The sequence below is a fragment of the Penicillium maclennaniae genome (genome assembly GCF_028827695.1).
Source record: "Penicillium maclennaniae strain IBT 15551 chromosome Unknown utg000001l:1.0-3280838.0:1.0-3283122.0, whole genome shotgun sequence".
Classification (NCBI taxonomy): Eukaryota; Fungi; Ascomycota; class Eurotiomycetes; order Eurotiales; family Aspergillaceae; genus Penicillium; species Penicillium maclennaniae.
Window position 1 is genome coordinate 877,546 of NW_026623213.1, and position 22,562 is coordinate 900,107.

The following is a 22,562-nucleotide window of genomic DNA, read 5'->3' on the forward strand; positions in this document are numbered from 1 at the left end:
GCGGGATTGTCCTCGTCAGCCACTCGTTTAAGCTCCTTCTCAGTCCACCCAGATCTCGATCCTCTCCCTAAAAACCCCTCCCAATCCTTCGAGACTACTCCAGCTATGCGCGCAGACTGAACGGCGACTCGCTTGGTTTACCCTGATTCATGCACCCCTTTTCCATCCTCACCCTTGGGATCTTCGTCGCGGGCTACATCACCGCCAGGTGGGACCTTGTCACCCGTCTTTACGAATTGGCCATTTTCGCGTGGGATCACGGCGTCGTGGTGAGTTGGTATATGGGGCCCCTCCGCCCCAGCTTGGCGCTGTGCAATTTACTTACAATAACATTCGTGATTAGACACGCACGTTGAAGGGTTTCTTGTTTCTGTCGGTCTTTTTCTTCCTCCTGGTACTTCCCATTCATATCTTGGCTTCAAGGGAGGGCACTTTGGTGAGTTCCCGACGGTGGGGATACATCGCACTTGAATTGGGACTAACAACTTGCGCCATAGCACCCGCGCCACGTCAACCTCGGCGTTTCCGCGCGCGAACAATTACGCCGGCGAGGCTCATTCTAGACACCGGAGGATGACAACATGATCATGGGTGATGGGCTATTGCGGGTATTTTGGCCATATGACCTCCCGCGATCCTCGTCGCCCGGAGTGATAGTTGGATGGCGGAACTCGGAGCCAGATCTATTTGTCCTGACCGTGCTGGAAGATGTTGAGGTATTTACTCGAATCGCGATTCTGCGCGGCAGCCACTGATTTTATGGCAGCCACGGAATGTTGACAATGCGCTCCGCGCTGGGATCCTCTTTCGAAATGCCCCGCATCCAATTGTTCGCATCTTCAGCCTTTGTGGCAGATCTCAAATGCACGTCCTCGGTTCAACAAACTCAAGCGATGCTCCGACGTCTTTCAACCCCGCACATCTATATGTGACTACGCATCCGCCGTCGAAAGCACCGCAGATATATTGTCCCCCGGAAGCCCATTTATCGGTTCAGGTGATCATGTTTCATCGACCGCATCCGACGCGCATGGAGTATATGTCCTTGGATCCGATCTCTCTTGCGCTAGGAGATAAAGTGAAGGCGATTGAGAGAGTGGGTGCAGTTGCGAGCAAGGTCGAGTCTGAGGAGGAGAAGGAGAAAGCTAGGGCTCAAATCCTGGTTGACAAGTTGAAGTTCCATACGGTGGTCAAACATGTTCCGTCGCAGAAGGAGCAGGCTCTTCCTCTGATTGTCAACCAGGTCAATTGCGCCTACGAAATGAGTCAGTTGATGCATAGAAACAGTCATCTGATTGGAATTCGAGCTAAACGGAGCATGAGCGTTGGTGAGCGTGTTGTGGAATCTGCTACGACCTTGTGGGGACTTCTTGTTCTCTGCGTGGCTCATGTATTCTGGCAGTGCTTCTGGCCCGTCCTCACTAGGGTTTTTGTTATCGGACTCGTGGGTCATCGGTCAATTGCGGAAGTTGTCTTACAAGTTCTGGAGTGGCGTGTCAGACCGGATGCTGCTGCTATTAAGGATATATCGGCAACTGCGCAGCAGGTTGATATACGGCTACAGCAGTTCTGTTACTGGCCGATTCAATATGTCAAATTGCGTCAAAGAAAGGACAATTGGGAGAGTGTGACGACTAGCCATCCGGACTATATCCGGTTCTACAACAGCCTGTGGCTTGTGGCAAATGATGTGATCATTGGAATTGCTCTCGGATCATATATCATCGACAACGCAAACTGGGTGGCCTCTCAGATCAACCTTGTTCTCACTGGCTGGACTGTTGAAGGCCTCCAACGCACAATTTCGTGGCTGATGGACTGGCCTGCCGGTTTGAAGTTGAACAACGAGCTTGCAGCCTTCCTCGGTGATCTCTTCCTCTGGGTCATTGAAAATTGGGCAGCCTGTATCGCCAACCTCCAACCCTACCTGCCTGCCGTCATATACGTTGTCGGTTGTTCCAGTTTCGCAGGTGCCAGTATGCCCATCGCCCTTTTCTCTGACCTTCTCTCTATCCTGACTGTCCACATCTACTCTTTTTACATCGCTTCTGCCCGCATATTCAACTGGCAGCTCACCATCATCATCTCACTCTTCCATCTATTCCGCGGGAAGAAGCGAAATGTGCTTCGCAATCGAATAGATTCATGCGACTACGACCTCGATCAGCTTTTGCTCGGAACCATTCTCTTTACAGTGCTTTTCTTCCTTTTGCCGACTGTGGTGGTTTTCTACTTGACTTTCGCCTCGGCCCGAATGTTGATCATTACTATGAAAGCCGGCTTCGATACCTGTTTGGCGTTCCTGAACCACTTCCCTCTATTTGCGCTGATGCTACGCGTGAAAGACTCGAGGCGACTACCAGGTGGTATCCGCTTCGAGCTACGGGACGAATTGGACAAAAAAAGTGAAGATTCTGAATCTACCTTTTCTTACATCCATCTCGAGGTTTGTCATACTTTCCTTACTTCTTGAGTAAAAGGCTAACATCCTTAGTCTATTCCGCTTCCGCTCCGTGCAATGTTCGACCAGTACTTCCAACTCGGCCACCGACTAAGAAAACACTATCTCGCACCACGAGTTATCTTCTGCCTCGCCACTGGCCGCTTCGTGCCACCTATTCACCGCCGTAACTTGTATAGCATGCAATACAGTATGCTTCCTGCGCACCGCGTTGGAATGGCTGAGGTGTGGGCTATGCTCACCCAGCCGAAGAAGGAAAACGGTGGGGAGCAGTAGCTCGAGATCCGGGAGCGGTGGTCTGGGAAATCCATTGCCCAAGATTCCTTCGAATTTTGGGCAGGGAGATTTTCGAAGACGAGGTCACCGATGATTTGGTTTGAGTCTTATCCATTATACCCTAGTATATAGACCTTTAATGCATGTTTTCTTCCTCCTATGATTATATATCCGTCCTACTCAGATGTAGTTTCTAATCGCGTGGGTAAAAGTTGAGATTTCGTGAAGATCTCACATGCTTGTAGGTGCTGATTGAGATGATCTTATTGACAGTGATACATGCAACCGTCCATTTGCGCCGATAATAAAGAAAGCCCCCGTCGCTCATATTAAACGAAGTAAATGCAAAAGTAGAGATGCCTGTGATGTGTAGTGTGACTCATGATTTTTTGAGGAACTCTGCATCGGTCTCGCTGCCGTTGGTTTTGCGTGCATCTTCCAACATGGCGTCAATGCCTCTCTCCTTGAGCACCTTCTGTACGCCAACATATCTGTTAGCCACGTCACAAGATGGCCGACTTGAATTGTCAAAGCACTCAAGATGCACAACTTACGCCCAGGCAAGATCTGTACTTTTCGAACAACTCCTCGCAGTCATTCGATGTGGTGTTGCCACGCAGGTACTCTGTCTTTCTATCAGCCACGTCGCAGCACCCATCTTGACGGAATCACATACTCTCACTGTACCACTTGAGAAAACAAGTGTCATATTTTCTGCAGAGCTCTAGGTTAGATTCTATAGCTCTCATTGCACACGGAATGTAGAGGCACAAGGTTGGAGACTCACTCCTTAATCTCGTTGCATTCGGGTGCAATAGAAGCCGCCATCTTGCTCGGTGAGAGATATAACGTTTATTCTAGAAAGGAGCAATCTTCCCACTTTAAAACTTCCTGGATAGCTGAGTTTCTGGCGATATCGAAGTTGACAGAGAGAAAGCAGTTGGGGATCGGCCAATAAAGCACTGAGGGCCATCCAGCTTCTTTGGGAAGGCGGTCACTGCGGGCGCATCTTTTCTGCTTCACTTTTTTTCGGAGCTGATCAAGCACAACTCTGTCGCGACTCACTTTCATCTTTACGCGGTTGGAGCTCTGCCCGTCATGGATTCTGCAGAGTTTATTCCTTTTCAAGACAAATTGAAGTCCTCTTTGGTGCAGGTGACCCGTACCGTGGGCCAACTCTCCTCGGAGGATCTCAACTTCCACCGTACCTCCAGCGCGGAAGTTACTGAGTCGCTCGATGAACAGAGTCTGAGAATTCTTACTCTGACATCGGCTGTCCTCAAGGCTGCCACCACCGGAACAGATATCAAGGCCCCGACGCTGTATAATGAGGATTCAATCGACGACAACTGGCGAGGTGTGGTGGATGTGATAGACTCGCTTTTGGAAAAGGCCGACGCCTGTCTGGATGAGTTTACTGGCGTTATTAAGAAATTGAGCCCGTCGCAGGAGGAAGCTGCACCGGTCATCAAAAAGGCGCCCAAATTTCCTACGGTCTACGACTATGGCCCTTCCAAGATACCGAAACCGCAACTGCGGTTTGAGCACAAGCCCGATAACTCTGGCTCGAGCCTCTTCCGCCCTCTTCTCACCTCCAAGCCGCATGCTACTCTACCCCTCAACCAGTCACTGAAGACACGGGAAATTGATGGTGACGTTCGTTACCCGCATCCTTACGAGACCGAGATCCGTGAAGCGCAGTATCCCAAGTCTGTCTACAAGACCGCTACTCCGATTGACTATCTTCCGTTCGAGGGAACAACCGCTACATTTGTGGACACTTTGGATGGAGTCAAGGAAATGCTGGGCGAGCTGAAGGCTGCAAAGGAAATCGCCATTGATCTGGAGCACCACGATGTTCACTCATACCATGGTCTTGTGTCCTTGATGCAGATCAGCACTCGCGATAAGGACTGGATTGTAGATACTCTTCAGCCGTGGCGACAGGAACTTCAGATCCTCAATGAGGTGTTCACAGACCCGAAGATTCTGAAGGTCTTGCACGGTGCAACTATGGATATCATCTGGCTCCAACGCGACCTGGGCTTATATGTGGTTGGTATGTTCGATACCTTTCACGCAGCTTCCGCACTGAACTACCAGAAGCGGAGTTTGAAGTTCCTTCTCAACAAGTTTGTGAACTTTGAAGCCGATAAGCGGTACCAGATGGCCGATTGGCGTATCCGTCCTCTTCCCGAGGGCATGTTTGATTATGCCCGATCCGATACCCACTACCTTCTTTACATTTACGACTGTATACGCAATGAGCTCATTGAAAATTCGACTGAGGAAGAAAACCTTATCGATTACGTGCAGGAGCGCTCAAAGAATGAGGCACTGCAAAGATACGATCGTCCAGTCTATGATGCAGAAACCGGAACAGGCCCCGGGGGCTGGTTTGACTTGCTGGAAAGGAACGCCGGTGTGATCTCCAAGGAGCAGTTTGCCGTTTTCAAAGCTGTTCATCAATGGCGTGACGAGGTTGCTCGGGCCGAAGATGAAGGCTGGCAGTGTGTGTTCCCGAAGCATATGCTTTTCAAGCTTGCTTTGACCATGCCGTTGGATATGGGAACTCTTCTGCGAACACTCTCACCTGTGACCCCAATTACAAAGGACCGGGCAGGTAGTCTTCTTGAAACTATCAAGGAAGCAAAGATTGCGGGAGCCACGGGTCCAGAATGGCGTGACATTGCCGCGCCCCGTAAGGCTGCTGCTGAAATGGTCGCTGTTGATATGGAGGATGTGGACTTCCCCGTCGCTGAGCGCTACGAGTCGTCTCAGTTCTGGGGCAATGTCTTGGAGGCCAATGAGCCTCCTGCTCCGCTTGAATACTCGCTCGCTGCATCAAATGAAGCCCTTCGTCTTTCTCTCCCTCTTCCACCCATGCCATCGACTGTCTCGGAGGTTCGAGAGAAGCTTGGCGCTTCCCCGAGCCAACCTGCTCCAGCACCCCAAACTGCTCCCGCCCCTGCATCTGCGGCCGAGGATACAACTCCGAAAATCTTCACCGTCAAGGAGCTTGGTGGCCCTCGCAAGCGCAAGGTTACTCCTGTCGAACAACCAAATGAGGAGCCATTGATCCCTCTGACTGAACTCGACCCAACGGAGAAGGAGCACAAGAAGTCTCGCAAGGAGAAGAAGGCCAAGAAGGCAGGCCAGTCTGGCTCTACTTCGGAGGCCGAAACCACGCCATTCGACTACAGCGCTGCAGACTCCGTACTCAACGCTCCCAAAGCGAAAGGCAAGGTTGCCCCGCGTCGGAAGCATTTCAACCCCTATGCCAAGGCTATGGATGCGCCTTCGGGTGCGCGCAAGGAGAGGAAGGAAACTCCTGGCAAGTCTCTTACTTTCCGCAAGTAGGATCTTTCTACCTTTGGTCTTGAACGCAAAAGCATCTTTGGGTTTTGGATTCTTGTTTTTTCTTGGTTTTATTCCTGTATGCATAGCGATACCCGTGTGTCGAGGACTGGGATTGTTCTTTGTATGTTTAGAGATTGAGGATTCCTCTTGACAATGATACGTTATCAAATTTTCTGTTTATTTGACATCACCTAGTGCCCTCCATCTGTGGGTTTTTAATAGTATCGTAGAAAGACTTGACGTTGTCCAGGCTTGCTTTGGCTGAGCTTGATGCTGCATACGTCAATCTTGTGTGAACGCTCAAGTTAGTCCCTCGATTTATTTTCCAGATGATCAGCTGGCAATTGATGGAATGCACATACTAGTCCCTTTTGTTCCTCCGGTCTGCCCTATTACATTCAAGATTGATGCTGGGCTCTTCTATGGCCGATCTTCGACCGGTTGCTTGACGCGTCGCCAAGTATACAGTATCACATCCTTACCACCAGACTTCAACTGAACGCAACACAATATAATACCCAGGTGTACAGCAAAGGTTTCGGCATCAAACCACTGAAGGCACAGTTCTGTGCCTAATCCCGTGGTCTTCCAATCATGGCCCCAACATGGCGCCCACTTGGCTAAGCAAACCTCGATTCGATTTGTCGGGATATATATATTTGCTCCGGTTGACTCGAAACGCGACCAAAAAAATCTTCTGCGTGGGAGCTGGATATGATAGTGTACGGCCGGAGCTCATCCTCCACTTCACCCAGAGAATTAAAGCTTGGGGTTATACATTTTCGTGTATGAGAAAGCGACAAGCAGATTGCAAAAGGAGCCGTCAGAGTCCAAGAGAATGCGAACGGAAAGAAAAAGAAAAACAAGCGAGGCAAAAAGAAATGGTTCCAGAGGGGGTCGAACCCTCGACTTTGGCGTTATTAGCACCACACTCTAACCAACTGAGTTATGGAACCGTTCTTGTCGGTAAATCTTCAAATTTTACAATTATGACTCACCTGAACGAATGTCTAGAGCTTAGGAGCATCTCTTGACGTCTACTCATTAAACACGTGAGCAAAAGACCGCTAGCAACGCTAATGTCGGGAGTATGAGTGACGACTTGATAGTTGCCAAACCCTATGTTAAGAACTCGGAGAAATTGCAGGGTTTTAACCCACGCAGTTATGGACTGAATTAATTGTTGATTCCAGAGCTTAAGACGAACGCTCCATCGTGTCAATTCAAGCTCAGCGACATACGTACAATGCCATCTAAACAACACCCTCGCAGTGGCATGAGATGTTGTACTCAGCACTGATACGTATAGATCGCGTTACAATCACCGGATAAGGTTAGGCGCCCCCAAATTTGAGCCCTATATGGCTAGTGCACCATGGCTCATGCCAAGAATGTGGAGATTGTCGTTCCCATTCGGGGGAAATGACCCTTTTTAATTAGCGTTGCCAATTTTTTATTCGTCTTTCTACCGCTCAAGTAGATCTGATTCGTGATTATTTCGCCATATGTAAATTGCTTGAGAATAAATGTGGGTTCATTGGTGCCAGCAAAAGAGTTGACCTGCATAACACACGCACGTCGCTGTTCGATAAATCGGCGTTCTCATCCTTCAAATATTGTTCTTCCGCTAAAACAATTGTAGCCGATAATGGCAGTAGCATCAGCATTCGAACCGCCTTTTTCTCCAATTCTCAATGGCTCTCTTAGAGATCATTTGTGGGAAGGGATCGGACAGAATGGCGGCAGAATTTCCACAGACCACATCGGCCGGCTCAGAAAGACTCCTGCTTCACTCCCTATGGAGTAGATGAGAAAGCGCTTCAAGCAAGGTGGGTGCTTATTTATAAAGGGTTTGATACCTAGAGAGGATGTTTTGGACGCGAGAGAGAAGTGAGCCATCTGGGATATATCTCACTTGACACTTTCCTGGCGCGCACATTCTCATTTAGCAATTTTCGCCAGTACTTGGCAAGCTCACTATTGGAACTTGGATCGTCCGCACGGGATGGTGTTTCCAACTCGTCCTCCCATCCGGATGGGTTATTCCGCCTGTCTCTCCATATAAGGGTCAACTACTTTTCCCGGAATGCTGTGCCCGACTATGTTTTGGTGAACCGACTATTCATGATTGCCACCCACGTGCTGAAGTACTGCTTATGGTGATTAAGATCAACGAAATTATTCGCTTCGTGATGAGCTTGGTAATGTTTATCAGATATGGCTCGAAAGACGACCGCTCTCATGCTCCCCTGTTCATTCTGACGATCCTGACTGGGAGAAGAGAGAGCTATGTTCCCCGAAAAGAAATTCCTGGACGGTTGCCATACAGTTACTGCACAGAGTGGTTAGATGTTTGCTGACAGCCTACGGCCCGACTATAGACAGGTTGGTCCCAACCAGCGAAGCGCTATAGATCTCATCGATGCCAAGCTCAAATGAACCGTCTTGCATAATTGGGGATAGGACTCTTAGCCCACCAAGAGATGAAGTTCATACTAACAGTATGCATTGTAAGTTGGATTAGCTGTGATGAACTCTTTCGATCGTAAGAAACAGCAGGCGTTAATGGACATCGTGGTGTATACTCTTCCAGATAATGACTACTGGATGCTCACGGCTTTGTGGGTCCGGTGTCGCAACGTCTGGCTCCAAAAAGTCACTTGCGGGACACAACTCATGCACTTTATCACCAATAACCAGTATACAAAGAGGCCAGAACAAAACAAGTGTTGACAGCGCGGGGATATACTCGCACGTGACATTCCACTCTTCACCACCAATGAGAGCGCGCACTGATAGCGGGTGGGGCTGACTCATCGGGCAATCTTGCGAGGGGCACAAGAAATTCCCCGTCTCCAAATCTGCAAAAAGAGTAAGAAAGACCTGACCGATAATTGTGCTATAGAGATTAACCGTCTGATTCTAGTCGCAATCTATACATCATGGCGGACGAACCAGGCCAGCCCCCGGCGCTCACCAGCTTGAGCCTCGCCGAAACTGCCCCAGCACCCAAGGCTACCGGCCAGGTCGTGACTCCGTTCGATGTCTCTGGCGGTGTTGACGAGACTGGAAAGCTCCTGCCCGTCGATTATGAAAAGCTCACCCGCGAGTTCGGTGCCACTCCCCTCACCCCGGAGATCCTTGAGCGTTTCGAGAAGGTCACTGGCCACCGCCCTCATCGCTTCATGCGCCGAGGCATTGTGTTCAGCCACCGCGAGCTCAACAAGATTCTGGACCGCCATGAGAAGGGTCAACCCTTCTATCTTTACACGGGCCGTGGCCCTAGCAGTGACAGCATGCACGTGGGACACACTGTGCCATTCGAATTCACCAAGTATGACCGCCTTTGCTCCAAAATGATTGTCAATTACAATGCTGATATGCTCTCTTGAAAAGATGGTTGCAAGATGTGTTCGATGTTCCCCTCGTGATCATGATGACCGACGACGAAAAGTACATGCACTCCCAGAAGATCGAAATCGAGGACGCCAAGCGGTTCACGAAGTTGAACGCTCGGGATATTATTGCCGTCGGATTCGACATGAAGAAGACTTTCATTTTCAGCGATTTCGACTTCGTTGGTGGTGCTTTCTACGAAAATATCTGCCGCATGGCCAAGCGCATCACAATCAACCAGATCCGCGGCACCTTTGGCTTCAATGACAGCAACAACATCGGCGAGTTCCATTTCTGTGCCGTTCAGTCCGCCACTGCTTTCGCTACCAGCTTCCCTCAGATCTTCGGTACCGACAAGAAGAAGGTTGCTTCCATTCCCTGTCTGATCCCCTGTGCCATTGATCAGGACCCCTACTTCCGCCAGTGCCGTGAGCACGCCGAGAAGATGAAATTCAAGAAGCCCTCTCTCATCCACTCCATCTTCTTGCCCGCGCTTCAGGGCCCCGGTTCCAAGATGTCCGCCAGTATCGACAGCTCTGCCATCTTCATGAACGACACACCGAACAAGATCAAGAACAAGATCAACAAGTTTGCCTTCTCTGGTGGCCAGGAGACCGCCGAGTTGCACCGAGAGCTGGGTGGTAACTCTAAGGTGGATGTGCCCTTCCAGTACTTGACATTTTTCCTGGAGGACGATGAGGAGCTGGAGCGCATCCGCTCCACGTACGAGAAGGGTGAGATGATGACTGGTGAGCTGAAGCAGATCTGTATCGCCGAGCTGCAGAAGTACGTCCATGGCTTCCAGGAGCGCCGAGCCAAGGTCACCGATGAGATTGTAGCCGAGTACATGCGCCCGCGTGCTTTGGAGTGGAAGGGTAATCCTAACCCTGTCGTGGCTGAGAAGAAATAGAGGTCGTCGAGATGTTCACGATTTCATGTTGCAGAATTAAGACTTTCAGATGTCCATAGTTGGTATCATTTGAATAAAATATACACATTGAATTCTCATTATTCATCCATGATATTTGAAAAGAATTTCCTCGCGGACTCCAAAGACGATGGGTCGTGTAGGATGCTTCTAGTTCTCATTAAGCGCGTGGGTTAACACAATTACGCCAGGAAGAAATCCTCGAACCCCATTACTCAACCAGCATTCTTCACCATCTACCAGCTCTGCCCTCGTAAGTTTCCGTTCCGTGCAGAACCCTTGAGTCAATGCATATCTCCGGGTGGTGCCGTCATTACCACCGCTGCTCAACGGCGGTGTGAACCAAGCTTGAGCGGACGTTCCCCGGATCCGGAAGTACGGCGTTGTGATGCTTCCCTCCATGATTTCGCCAGCCTGATTGACCACCAAGACCTCCGCTGTCTCCGCCGGGGAATTTATTCCCGCTCGTAACCGCGCAGCTGTATAGTCCTCCCGAGCCGTAGTCTTATGGGTAGTGAATCCGGATGGGTTGGTCGATTGCGCATCGACATACACGCGCCAGATGGTCGACGATGTCGGGGAACGCACCGAAGGTACCAGTAGATTGAGTGGTTCAATAGCTGGTGTTGAGTGAACGTCTACCAAACCAGTGCCATTACAATCCACTACAATCCTGAGCCGCCACGGTTGTTGCCTGTTGGGAACGGAGGCATCAAGAAAGTTTTCAAGACTGCTCAAGTCTTGCTGTAGCCAGGCCAGAGCTTTACTCCATTGGAAAAAGCGTGCCGCGGCTATAAGGCGATCTCGGTGGTAGGCCAGGAGGTAATATGGGGAGCGCAGAGGTTCGGGATAGCCATCCGGATGTGTCAAGGCCAGATCGGGAAGGGCTGGATCGTATCGAAGAGATGAGATGATCTGAAAGGACTCGGGGGAAGGCACGGACATCGTTGGAGTGTCAAGGGCCGTGAGGTCATCAATTCCGCCCTAAAGTTAGTCGCGCACCACCCGCGATCGGTCGGCAATTGAGCGCGTGCTTTGCTTGATATCTCCCACTAGAAGAGGGGAACTCTTCCTCATCACTCGAGAGTAGACTCGAGATCAGATATCCCTTTGCCGGCGAAACCGGGTTGCGGATTGTGGAGAACTTGGAGCGGTTGCCGTCGCGGTGGCCGTGATTGGCCCGTGCCGAATCATCCAACTCAGGACTTTTCCTCGTAGCTTCGTCACTCTCTCCCTATCTCACACTTCCCGCTACTGGCGTCACTGGTTTGTCTCACCCCCTATCCTAGGAATTGACGCGCCTCTAATCCCGCTCGATCGCGTAGATTCAGGACTCTCACAGCCCCGTGTCCGATCCTTCATACATCATGCCCAGCGAGTCGCCATTACCTGCTACTCCCACCCAGGTGGTGTTGGATACCTCGAAGCTTCCTGCTTCATCAACACAGTCGGTTTGGAACCGCATCTCCAACTGGGTCTCGGAGAACAAGGCCGTCGTCTATACCATTGCCGGTGTGGCCGTCGTCGTGACTGGCGCCGGTGTTGTCTACTACCTGTCCGATTCAAAGAAGCCCGCTACCGCCGCTTCTTCTTCACCGAAGAAAAGCAAGAACCAGCGACGGAAAGAGAAGAAAAAGGCCGAGGAGAAGGAGAAGACCAAGACCGCCTCTGTTCAGGATGGTGCGTGATGGACTTTTCTCCCGAACGCGATCGCCGAATTGCGACTGACATCATTGCAGAGCCTGTCAAGAAGGCCGAGGAGCCTGCCGAGGATCTCCCCCGATGTGGATGAGGCGACTGTCGACCAGCTCTCTGAGGAGGTTTGTTTTCCCGTCCATTGAGTCCGTTTTACTCGATTCCAGCCGCTGACAATCAATGGAAGACCCGGAAGGAGTATGCCGCCAAGCTAAAGGCCGCCGGTAACAAGGCCTACGGCTCCAAGGACTACAACAACGCCATCGTTTTGTACGGAAAGGCTATTATCTGCAAGCCCGACCCCGTTTTCTACTCGAACCGCGCTGCCTGTTACAACGTGTTGTCGGATTGGGAGAAGGTTGTGGAAGACACCAGCGCCGCGCTCGCTATGGACAGCGAGTACGTCAAGGCTCTAAACCGGAGAGCCATTGCCTACGAGCACCTGAGCAAGTTCAGCGAAGCCCTCCTTGACTTCACTGCCAGCTGTATTATCGATGGCTTCTCTAATGATGTCAGCCGCAACTCACTCGAGCGTCTGCTGAAGAAGGTGGCCGAGCAGAAGAGCAAGGCTATTCTGGATGCGCGCAGCAAGAAGCTGCCCAGTGCTACTTTCGTTTCCAACTACCTGCAGAGCTTCCGTCCCATTACTCTTCCTGAGGGTCTGGAGGAGTCTGTTGAGTTGAGCGAAGACTCGGGCAAGGGTCTGCTCCGTCACGGTCTGGTTGCCATGGGCAAGAAGACCGGTGAGGGCTACGAGGATGCTGCTGCCTCATTCGAGAAGGCCATCGAGGCTGGCGGCCTTGAGGAATTTGAGGCCCTGGCTCTCAACATGCGCGCTACCTTTACATACCTCGGTGGCAACGCTGCCCTTGCCCTCGAGGACCTGAACAAGAGTGTGGAGCTGCAGCCCTCCCTCGTCCAGAGCTACATTAAGCGCGCTAGCTTGCACCTTGAGCTCGGTAAGCTTACCGCGACCTGACAAAAGCCCTATCACAGAACGACTTTCTGACAATTAGACAGGAAACAAGGATGCTGCCGCTGACGACTTCGAGCTTGCCATCACCCACAACAAGGACGACCCTGATATTTACTACCACCGCGCCCAGCTCCACTTCATTCTGGGCGAGTTCGCCGAGGCCGCCAAGGACTACCAAAAGTCGATCGACATCGACCGCTCCTTTATTTTCTCCCACATCCAGCTCGGTGTGACTCAGTACAAGATGGGCTCTGTCGCCTCCGCAATGGCTACCTTCCGCCGGTCAGTCAAGAACTTCGAGGAGGTTCCCGACGTGTACAACTACTACGGTGAGCTTCTGCTCGACCAGCAGAACTACGCCGAGGCCATCGAGAAGTTCGACAAGGCCGTCGAGATGGAGAAGGCCAGCAAGCCCATGGGCATCAATGTCCTTCCCCTGATCAACAAGGCCCTGGCTCTCTTCCAGTGGAAGCATGACTTCACCGAGGCCGAGAATCTGTGCCAGAAGGCTCTCATCAGTAAGTGAACCTGTTTGAACTTTCGGGCCTGACCCACCTAACGCGTTGTCTAGTTGACCCCGAGTGCGACATCGCTGTCGGCACCATGGCACAGTTGCTTCTCCAGCAGGGTAAGGTCTCACAGGCTCTCAAGTACTTCGAGCGTGCTGCTGAGCTTGCCCGCACCGAGGCCGAGATCATCAACGCCATCTCCTACGCCGAAGCCACCCGTACCCAGCTTGAGGTCCAGGAGAAGTACCCCCAATTGGCTGCTCGCCTGAACTCCATGGGCGCCATGGGTGCCGGCCCTGGCATGTAAAAGTGCTTGCCGCGAATGTGATTCATACACTCTTCCCTCTTGCGTTTTTCTTGTCCGTCTCCTCGGCGTGGACTCGGATGCATGTCTAATTAATCCCCTTTTCGACTCCCGGACTCTCTGGCTCTTGGGGCCCCGGGCCATTTTTTCTCTGCTTGTATTTAGTATCTCCTGACATATTCCCTCTTTGTGTTGCTTTGATCTTGGGGTGGTGATATCCAGAGATACCGGGATGTTCAGGGCAGGACACTTGCATTGGGTTGTGGACATTGGAGAGTAATTTGTGTACCATAGAGGCGAATGTGACTGACGTATTCAGTATCAGTATATGAAGTGGTGGTAGTAGTAGTAGTAGTAGTAGTAGTAGCAACAATCAGACCATGCGACTATAGATAGAGCCGGCAAACTGTGGGTAGCAATAGTCAAGTGAACTCCATCTAATCTTCCCCGGGAGATCCACAAGTGGGATGCGATAAGAAGATGCCCCACCCCCGTGATAACTGCCATACTCCACTGCTCTACTTAACTTTCTGTGCCAACTGATATTCTTGTTTATCATGACGGAATCTTCCAAAATACCGGAGTGATTACCGCACGACATCTTTCTCCATTTTCTGGGTCGGTTTGGTTCCATCCAAGGGTCCTCAGGCGACCGGACCCCCCCAAAGAAGGCGTGACCAACCTGATTCATCATCTACCCCTCTCCCCTCTTGCTCCCTCACCTTCTCTTTCTGCCTTTTCTACCCTGACTTCCTCGCCTTTTGCGAACCGTCTCTCTTCAATCACTTCGCTTGGGGCGTTTCCGCAGGAGCCGGACAAATCCGGTACGCTCTCACCCACCCCAGGTCCCGTGCTTACTCGCCTCCGCTGCCGCCTGGGCTTCTTCGTTGGCCCATATGACCGTTTCTTATCTTCATCTAACCTGCGTCATCTAGACCACATCCCCCCCTGTTCTTCCAACATTCACTCACCGCACTGTACATGCTGCCGTCACCACCGGACTCCGTCAACATGTCGGACGTGCAAGGTAAGCCCTTCGTCCTTGACCGTAAGTCTGCCCAACACTTACTGACTCTTCCAGTGTCAGTGGTGCTGTCCCCGTCAACCTCAACGCCGAGCTCGCCCTTGTCCGTTCATTCACCCTCTCTGCTTCCAACCCAACTATCCAAATCGGACGCTGCTCAAAGCGCGGAGTCAAGAACCGCTCCCCGCCCAAGACAATACGTGGTTTGACTCTCGAGTGATGTCTCGGGACCATGCTGAGCTGAGCATCGCTCCGGAAGTCCGCGTATGTTGACAAAGTACTGTTTCTGCTCATTCGAAATAGCTTGCTGATGGGAATTGGCTGTAGAACATCTACATCTGCGACTACGGTTCGACTCATGGAACATGGATCAACAACACCAAATTGATCACCGGCGAGAAGACTCCGCTCATTCATGGGGATGTTCTGACATTTGGTGTACCTGTGGATCGGGAAGATGGTACGTATCTACGCCCACGTGCCTTGTTGGCATCACAACTGATGTACTAACTCTATCAATAGAAACTTATCCCGCTCTGGCTGTGAAGTGTAAATTCCACTGGGTCGACAAGTATGACACCCCCGGTTGCCCATCTTTATAGACTTCAGACTGACTCCGGATGCAGACGGCCTGTCAGCGATGAGATTCCAGTGAAATCCAACGTCATTGAATGCATTACCCCTCCCGTCTCAAAGCTCAGGCCCTCTACCTCCACCAACACCTTCTGTGTCCCCGATGATGACAGTGATATTGGAGAAATCCTAGTCCCAAAGGTACGATTTCCATTCACCCAATGGCCGAGAATATCCGCTCATCCGCTGGAGCCCATCTGTGTCGATGAGGACGAACAACCCCTTTCACAGACCATACAGAAGGAGCAGCACATGGAGGAAGACCTCCTTAAATACTCGGAACTTGAAGACTCTGACTACGAAGAGGTTCTTGAAGACGGATCCAATGATTCTACAAACTCCGAGGAGGAATCAGACCTGGGGGAATCGGTGTCGTCTTTGCTCATCAAGAGCAACGACTGTGCTAATATGAGTGCCGATACGAGTGCCGATGCTGATGTCGCCGAGCTTGACGCAACTCACTACGACAGCGCCTTTCCTTGTTTTGATGGGGCGCATGATAGCTTCCAACCAACCCATGATATCGATTCCGATCCCGATTCCGATTCTGATTCTGATGTTGAATCTGAATCTGAATCTGCCTCGAACTCGGATGCCCTGTCCGACAAGGAGTCTTCTGCTGGGAACGGTTCCTACAATGGCGATAGTGATGACGATGACGATGATGATGAAGATGAAGTATACATCAATACCAACATCAACCCTACTCCATTCGTCGATCCGGACGTGCTTTCGCTAGATGAGCTGCACTCTGTGAACACTGCTCCTCACGTCAAGCCAGAGACTTTGGAGCCCAAGCCTAGCGACCCGCTGGGTAGCCCACCCGCGTACCACTTCCCAGGCCCGTCTTTCCAGTCAGGCCCTTCGTATTTGCCTGCTCCGTCGTGTTACGAGACCAATCCATGGCGAATGCCTCAATGCTTTCCTCCTCCACCCCACACGCCTTATCCACGCTTTGAGTACGCAGATGGACCCTTCTCGTGCAAATTTGGATCCACGTATCAGCGAGACTTCGATTCCCGTCCGACTCCCCCTCACAGAGAGCCTACTCCGCTTCCCTCGCTGCCCAAGGAGCTCAGCTCCGATCCTGATTCAGTATCCTTAAAGCGGAAGGCCTCTGAGATGGTCACCCAAGATGCCGAGCAACAAGATGCACAGGAAGCTGAGGTCATTGTCTCTGCATCGCAGCCGGATCTCGATAGCATTCCTAGGGCCGAAGTAGTTGATGCCATCACATCCGCCCTGGCAGAGAGCGAGCCTTCACCTAAGCGAGCCAAGACCTCGCACTCTTCGTCCAATGTGGTGGCTACCTACACTGCCACAGCAGTCATCAGCGCCCTCCTTGGTGGTCTCGGTACCATCGTTCTGCTGGCAGCCCTACCTGCGGAGTACTTCCAGTAGTTCATATGAATCATAGGCGTCATTTTGGGTCTCTTGGTTGATGACCCTCGGTTGATTCAGTGACTTCAATTGCAGACCAGACCTTACTCGGCGTTACCAGGACTGGAGTTTGGATTTGTTGATGCGGTGGCTATTTGATTTTTGCTTTTCACCTACCCTTTTTGATTTCCCCATGTCTTTGTCTCGCTTTCGCATCACTTCAAGAAGTTGTGTCCCATCCACCACAATCTCGTTGTGAACCATATCTCTCCTCGCTTATGATATCTCCCCCTGTTGTAATGGCGATCCCCCAGCTGGTCATAACGATTAACAAGAATGAATTGCCAACCTCCCGTCTGATTAGTTCTCTCTCTCTAATATACTCTCACAAGTCTGTAGCTCTCCCAATGTAGCGACAATCGAGCTTCTGTCCCAACGCCGCCAGGTACCGGCCACTGTCGGGCTTGTTTGAAAACGCGCTGTGATGTCATGCTCCCAACCCCATCAGGGGTATGTGCGTGTGTAATGTGGAAATTATGTGAGCGCGATCATATTGCAGAACTATGGTAACTTGGTATGTAAAGACAAAAACAAAACAAAAACATACAACAGCAGGGATTCGCTGGTGGTCACCCACCCAACTACTAACCTGCCGGCGTGTGGCTTAAGTACGGCTGAGCGGACGGGAAGCCCTGTTCTCCACACCCTATGGTCGTATGTACTTGGAACAGTCATCTTTCTACCTTCTATCTGAGGATGTACAAAATTCTCGTAGCGATTAGTGGTCGAGAACTAAATGATAGCTATCGCTAGTGTAATCAAAGCCGACGAAGAGTTGCAGTATACCAGTCTTTAGTGATTTATTTTGATTCTTTCCGGTATCATCGATAGCGACTTCGGTGCTATCTTTCTTTTATTGTATTTCAAATTGATACATTATGGTTGATAGGATATATGCATATCTCAGGTACTACATCCAAAATCCCAGAGGCCTGGGTACCTTTATGATTTCGGCTGTAGGTGACTGCCTAACCTTCGACACATGGAAGTGGTCACATTTGAGATTCGGTAGGACTCGCATCCCGGAGAATTGAAGGCGCCGATACCCCCCGCTTGCGACCAGGTACTAGCTTCAGTCTTGTCTCACGGCCTGAGCAAAATTGAAGAGCACTAAATCATCAACGTGACCGCTTCTTTGCTCACCAGGAAACCATGATTATCTAAGAACTCAAGTAATAATGGCATCATTGCTATTCGTCTTGTAGCTGTCAGAGCGGATGACTGAAGATGGAAACCTGTGATCATCCTCCAAGACTCGGGAATAAGCTCGCAGATTCGGAAAAAAAAAAATTAGAAAGTCCGAAGCCCCGTTGGCAGGCAAAGACCAAGATGGCAGTCCATTAGAATAACGACGGACCGAAAGAGCCCGGGGCGCTCCTTCCAGATGTCACGGTATCAGATGGAGAGATCCATTCATCAATCGGACTGCAGCTCCTGATCCTGTCAGCTGACTGGCGACTTTCTGTCGTTACATCTTTTTCGGCGCGTGGTGTCACCGCATCCCCTCGAACAATAAGACTATCACGATCACCGAAATCCCTGGGAGTCTCAGACTGTCGAGTCTTTGGTCCTCAAGAACGCACGCTGCCGTGTGAGGCCATTAATTTCAGTCCGCGTTGGAATTCCGGGTCTAGCGCGTGATGGAGAGTGGCTGGCTGCAGCCCACTCCCACGTCGTCTCGAACGGGTCGAACAGGCCCATATTTGCTCTCCACTGTGATGATAGCGAGGGTGCTCGATGCATCCACGAGATACATGCCAATTGACTAGGGCTACGTATCATGCCACCAGTTGCCAGGTACGTTCCTTATTGCTGGCTGACTGCACGCAATTGCGGGCGGAGGGTTCACTCCTGTGATGCCTCCGTAGTACACCTCAGCTCAGGAGCATCTGGTGAATCAGCGGCTTTGGTTCTCAACGATTTCCTAGGAGGCCCTTGTATCTGGTTCTATCTACCAGGATCATGTATCGAGTCTTGCCATAGGCGAGTTTAGCCAGATCTCAGAGCCTTGTCCCAGTGTGGAAATATGTCCGGTCTGTCCACTGCTCTACTCGACGGATACCTGCGCGGGGAACACCCTAGTAGCTGCCAAGTCGCATACTGAGCGCTTCCAAGAAGCTCGTGTTCGCTTGCTTCACGCGGGGATTAGCTACGAATGCCGATTTTTCGACGCGTTCTTAGCCGTCTCATTCGCTTATCAGACTAGGTTTTCTTTACTTTTTTTTAATTATTGTTAAGGCCTGCGGAAGTCATCTTATCGCACATCGTCATTCGAGCCAGGGGTATCTTCTTTTCGGACACTCGAACTAAGCCCACATGAACCGAAATCAACTCCTATTATGACCGCTCGTTACGGTCTGGCAGTTCGAGTGCGGATTACAAAAGTGCATTGTCATACTGGATCCCACGAGCTGTTTAACAGGGGATCTGCAATAGTTTTGATAAAGAAAGAAGGTGTGTCGCTACTAATCGCTTGCCCTTTCAACTAGTTGTCTTGGATACCTAATAATCGCTTGCTCTGGGCTGTTGGCTCTACTTTACCAATATGCACAAGGCCGTATGACTCCCACCTTGTTGAAACACCTAATGCATTCTAACCCCTTTTTACCCCGTCACGAAAGACAAGCCTAAAGTCATTGTATGAAACTCCGGGAGCGCAGTACTCTCGGTTGACAAAAGACCATACTGGCGTGAGGGGAATCTGATCCATAAATCTCGGAAACAGGTTGTTCTCGCATGGTAAATGCAGCCTGCCGTGGATGAAATGTCCATCTACACCTCGGCGGTCCAACTCTCGGCCCCTTTCCTCCTCTTTACTTTGTGAGCTCCATATTCCCGTCGCCCGGAAGATTGAAGCTTGAAGCGGTCTACTTCCTCGGGATATGGATTCACTCTGGAACACGTAGCACAAAGCTGTGGTGGCTTCCATGCGGCTGGCACCAATTTCCGCCTTAGGCTACACCGAATCCAGTCTGAGTGACGGCTTGCCCGACGCCAGGTGCGCCTCTAATTTGTGTTGGCCGATGATGCCCGTTGGTTGATCCCTGCAGGGTGTTCTTCTTCTCATCCACGGACGAGCATTCTGTCGAACCGCTGCACAGTCCGGGAACACCGTTACAGTCAGGCGGTAGCAAGTGCTGGTCCCAAGTCGCGCACAAGCTCTCTCACTCAATCCATCGTCTGGTTGAAGCAGCCCCCACTAGCTCGGCCCGTTTCAGCAACCCTGAACGTGCGCCGCTGGGTACGTTATCCCGGGCATCAAGACATGATCTTCTGCATCAGCCCTCCGCTGCATGCTGCTAGCGTCCGCTGCGAGTGCGCTCACCTATATCCAATTGGGAGCATGCGTAATCTTCCTCTGATGCCAGATCAACTTCTGTGACTCTTCATTGGAGGATGAGGATCTTCAAATATGTCGCCTGCGCCGGAGAACGGCCGAGTCACCGAACTTAACAATACCCATCTTCACCTGCAATTAATCTGATGGCAGAAAAAGGTCCTACTAATGAGGTGACATATCATGTTCATCGCCTCGGCGTTATCGATTTCTTGATCTCTTGATTTCTTGGGCTATGTAACATCTACCCTTGAGGTGTCGTGTGCCACCAGATCTTCACGCATATAAGAGGCATTACCCCCATTTTGACCAATTCCGGACCCATTATACTTTTGCCTGAGTAAAGATTCTATCCTTGCTTGATCTCGGGATCCAACACGTTGCTTTCTTTCCTCTTATTTCCAACGTTGGTACCTTCGCCTGGACACGTCCATAAAGGCCAGGCTTCTCTTGGATCAATCGAAGGAACCTTGACAACCACCGAGCGGAACTAAACTGGAGTTCATCAAGACACGTCAGTTTCGAAGTATATCATACCTTCGATCCCATCCTTGTACGCACACCCAGATCCAGCCCTTTTCGTACGTGTCGGTCTCGCCTTAGTTGCCCTGCAATCGCGCAATGGCCACCTCCAACCCCTCCCTCTTCAATCTCGACCCTGATCACACATCATGTATCGGCGGAAGAACTGTCTCGACATGCCGAAGTTGCGCTGGAAACGCTCCTAGGCAAGTATTTCATCCTTCGTATTCATGATGAATCCATATTGATGCTTTCAATAGGGGAGCAATCTGCACCAGCTGCGATGGCCGGGGATTTAACATGTACGTCTGTGTCCATTGCAATCCCGCTGCTGCGGCTGCTACCGTTCGATCGACCACAAGTGGTATAGTTGCCTTAGCCACAGCGAACACCACACCAGGATCATCAGCGCCGTCCTCTCCAGGCTCCTTGAGTCGCAGTCCATCAACGTCTTACCCATCACGGCATGACCCGCAGACGACACGGTCTTGGAAACGGTACGGAGACGCCAGAAATGGCACAGGCTGTGGACGAGTCGAGGCCGACACGCCTCGCAACATATAGTCATGATCATATGCCTGTCTCGTGATTCTGGCCCATGATCTCATACATGATTCCATTCTCTTCCTCGATTCCTCTCTTCCCTTCATTGGAATCTTTTTCGAACAACTTGTTCTCCTTCTTGATTTTCGTTATCGCACTGAACGCTATCACACAATTTGTACATGTTTCCAACTCCTGGCAGAACTGGGTCGTCACCCCGGCGCTGCTGGCTTTGTATCATCTATTTGGCTTCCTGTCTCTCCTTATGATACACTAGTTGGTATGAGCACGAAGCACGAGTGGGCGACTCCACCGAATGACACGAGATTGAAGTCTTTCAGATGCACGCGACGATGATACATTCACATGCGAGTCGGACTCACATGAGTATCACTCTGCGCATCCCAAGGTAGCCAGTCTTTCTCAAGTGATTCCAGGCCACCGACACACCTTACCCGCAATAGAAGATGGTACATTCCGATCTCGGGCTGTGTTGGAGGCTGTGCTTCGACACGCGTTGCTTCCCGATATAGCCAAAATGATAAGCCTTGGCGCGATATACCGCCACACCCCTTCCGCATCGCGATCTGCTCCGATTACGGGGAAAATGGGGCCGTTGTCTCTAAGGGATACGAGACGGAAAATCACATCGACCTCGGCATTCCGCTAAATGGCCCGGTGAATGCGAGACTTGATCCGTTCTATGCGGCCCTTGCCTTCCAGGTTAGGGGGGAAGAATCCTGATTTCTTTTTCATTCACTCAATGGCATGACGAATTTTTCTTTTTTTCCGGTGGGCTACAGTACAGTAGTCAGCCTCCCATTCAATGAGTAGCTATTTGCAATGTGAGGCATTTCCCTTGTAAAAGTCTATTTGTTGAGGTCTTAAGCTTGGCCCACAATCTGGTTCGGGTTAGTTGCCCCATATCGTCTTTTGCCTCTTCCAACGGGTCTGGCTCAACAACTTCCCCTGATTTGCAATCCTTTTTTTTTTTCCTCCTACCTTCCTTTTCTTTTTTTTTCTTGGTCTTGCCTCAAAGACGCGTCCCGGGCTCGGGACCGGGCTTCGTCTACTATCATTTATTATGGATTTATGTTATCTAGCTGCATATGCAACACCGTTGACAGTGGACACCAGACACCCAAGGCCTCTAGAAAC

At 50.9% G+C, this 22,562-nt stretch overlaps 7 protein-coding genes across 7 annotated transcripts; 5 read left to right on the forward strand and 2 right to left on the reverse strand.

Annotated features, from left to right (window-relative positions):
• Nucleotides 1-149: 149 nt before the first annotated feature.
• N7477_000324 (phosphatidylinositol N-acetylglucosaminyltransferase) lies at nt 150-2,737 on the forward strand (the record flags this gene model as incomplete). Its single annotated transcript, XM_056961987.1, has 6 exons — nt 150-269; nt 344-436; nt 498-509; nt 564-716; nt 767-2,446; nt 2,495-2,737. The coding sequence occupies 6 exons, from the start codon at nt 150-152 to the stop codon at nt 2,735-2,737; spliced, it is 2,301 nt and encodes a 766-aa protein (XP_056826990.1).
• Nucleotides 2,738-3,116: 379 nt separating this feature from the next.
• Nucleotides 3,117-3,565, reverse strand: N7477_000325 (uncharacterized protein; the record flags this gene model as incomplete). The annotated part of the gene is made up of 4 exons (XM_056961988.1): nt 3,117-3,212; nt 3,292-3,362; nt 3,414-3,451; nt 3,525-3,565. 4 exons carry the CDS (start codon nt 3,563-3,565, stop codon nt 3,117-3,119), a joined length of 246 nt encoding a protein of 81 aa, XP_056826991.1.
• A 270-nt stretch (nt 3,566-3,835) lies between these two features.
• N7477_000326 (exosome nuclease subunit RRP6) lies at nt 3,836-6,097 on the forward strand (the record flags this gene model as incomplete). Its single annotated transcript, XM_056961989.1, has 1 exon — nt 3,836-6,097. The coding sequence occupies one exon, from the start codon at nt 3,836-3,838 to the stop codon at nt 6,095-6,097; it is 2,262 nt and encodes a 753-aa protein (XP_056826992.1).
• A 2,942-nt stretch (nt 6,098-9,039) lies between these two features.
• Nucleotides 9,040-10,403, forward strand: N7477_000327 (tryptophan--tRNA ligase WRS1; the record flags this gene model as incomplete). The annotated part of the gene is made up of 2 exons (XM_056961990.1): nt 9,040-9,431; nt 9,494-10,403. The coding sequence occupies 2 exons, from the start codon at nt 9,040-9,042 to the stop codon at nt 10,401-10,403; spliced, it is 1,302 nt and encodes a 433-aa protein (XP_056826993.1).
• Nucleotides 10,404-10,571: 168 nt separating this feature from the next.
• Nucleotides 10,572-11,366, reverse strand: N7477_000328 (uncharacterized protein; the record flags this gene model as incomplete). Its single annotated transcript, XM_056961991.1, has 1 exon — nt 10,572-11,366. One exon carries the CDS (start codon nt 11,364-11,366, stop codon nt 10,572-10,574), a length of 795 nt encoding a protein of 264 aa, XP_056826994.1.
• Nucleotides 11,367-11,788: 422 nt separating this feature from the next.
• tom70 (putative mitochondrial outer membrane translocase receptor (TOM70)) lies at nt 11,789-13,908 on the forward strand (the record flags this gene model as incomplete). The annotated part of the gene is made up of 5 exons (XM_056961992.1): nt 11,789-12,101; nt 12,161-12,205; nt 12,284-13,075; nt 13,137-13,610; nt 13,664-13,908. The coding sequence occupies 5 exons, from the start codon at nt 11,789-11,791 to the stop codon at nt 13,906-13,908; spliced, it is 1,869 nt and encodes a 622-aa protein (XP_056826995.1).
• Nucleotides 13,909-14,886: 978 nt separating this feature from the next.
• Nucleotides 14,887-16,963, forward strand: N7477_000330 (FHA domain protein; the record flags this gene model as incomplete). Its single annotated transcript, XM_056961993.1, has 5 exons — nt 14,887-14,953; nt 15,093-15,193; nt 15,257-15,389; nt 15,452-15,500; nt 15,556-16,963. 5 exons carry the CDS (start codon nt 14,887-14,889, stop codon nt 16,961-16,963), a joined length of 1,758 nt encoding a protein of 585 aa, XP_056826996.1.
• Nucleotides 16,964-22,562: the final 5,599 nt, after the last annotated feature.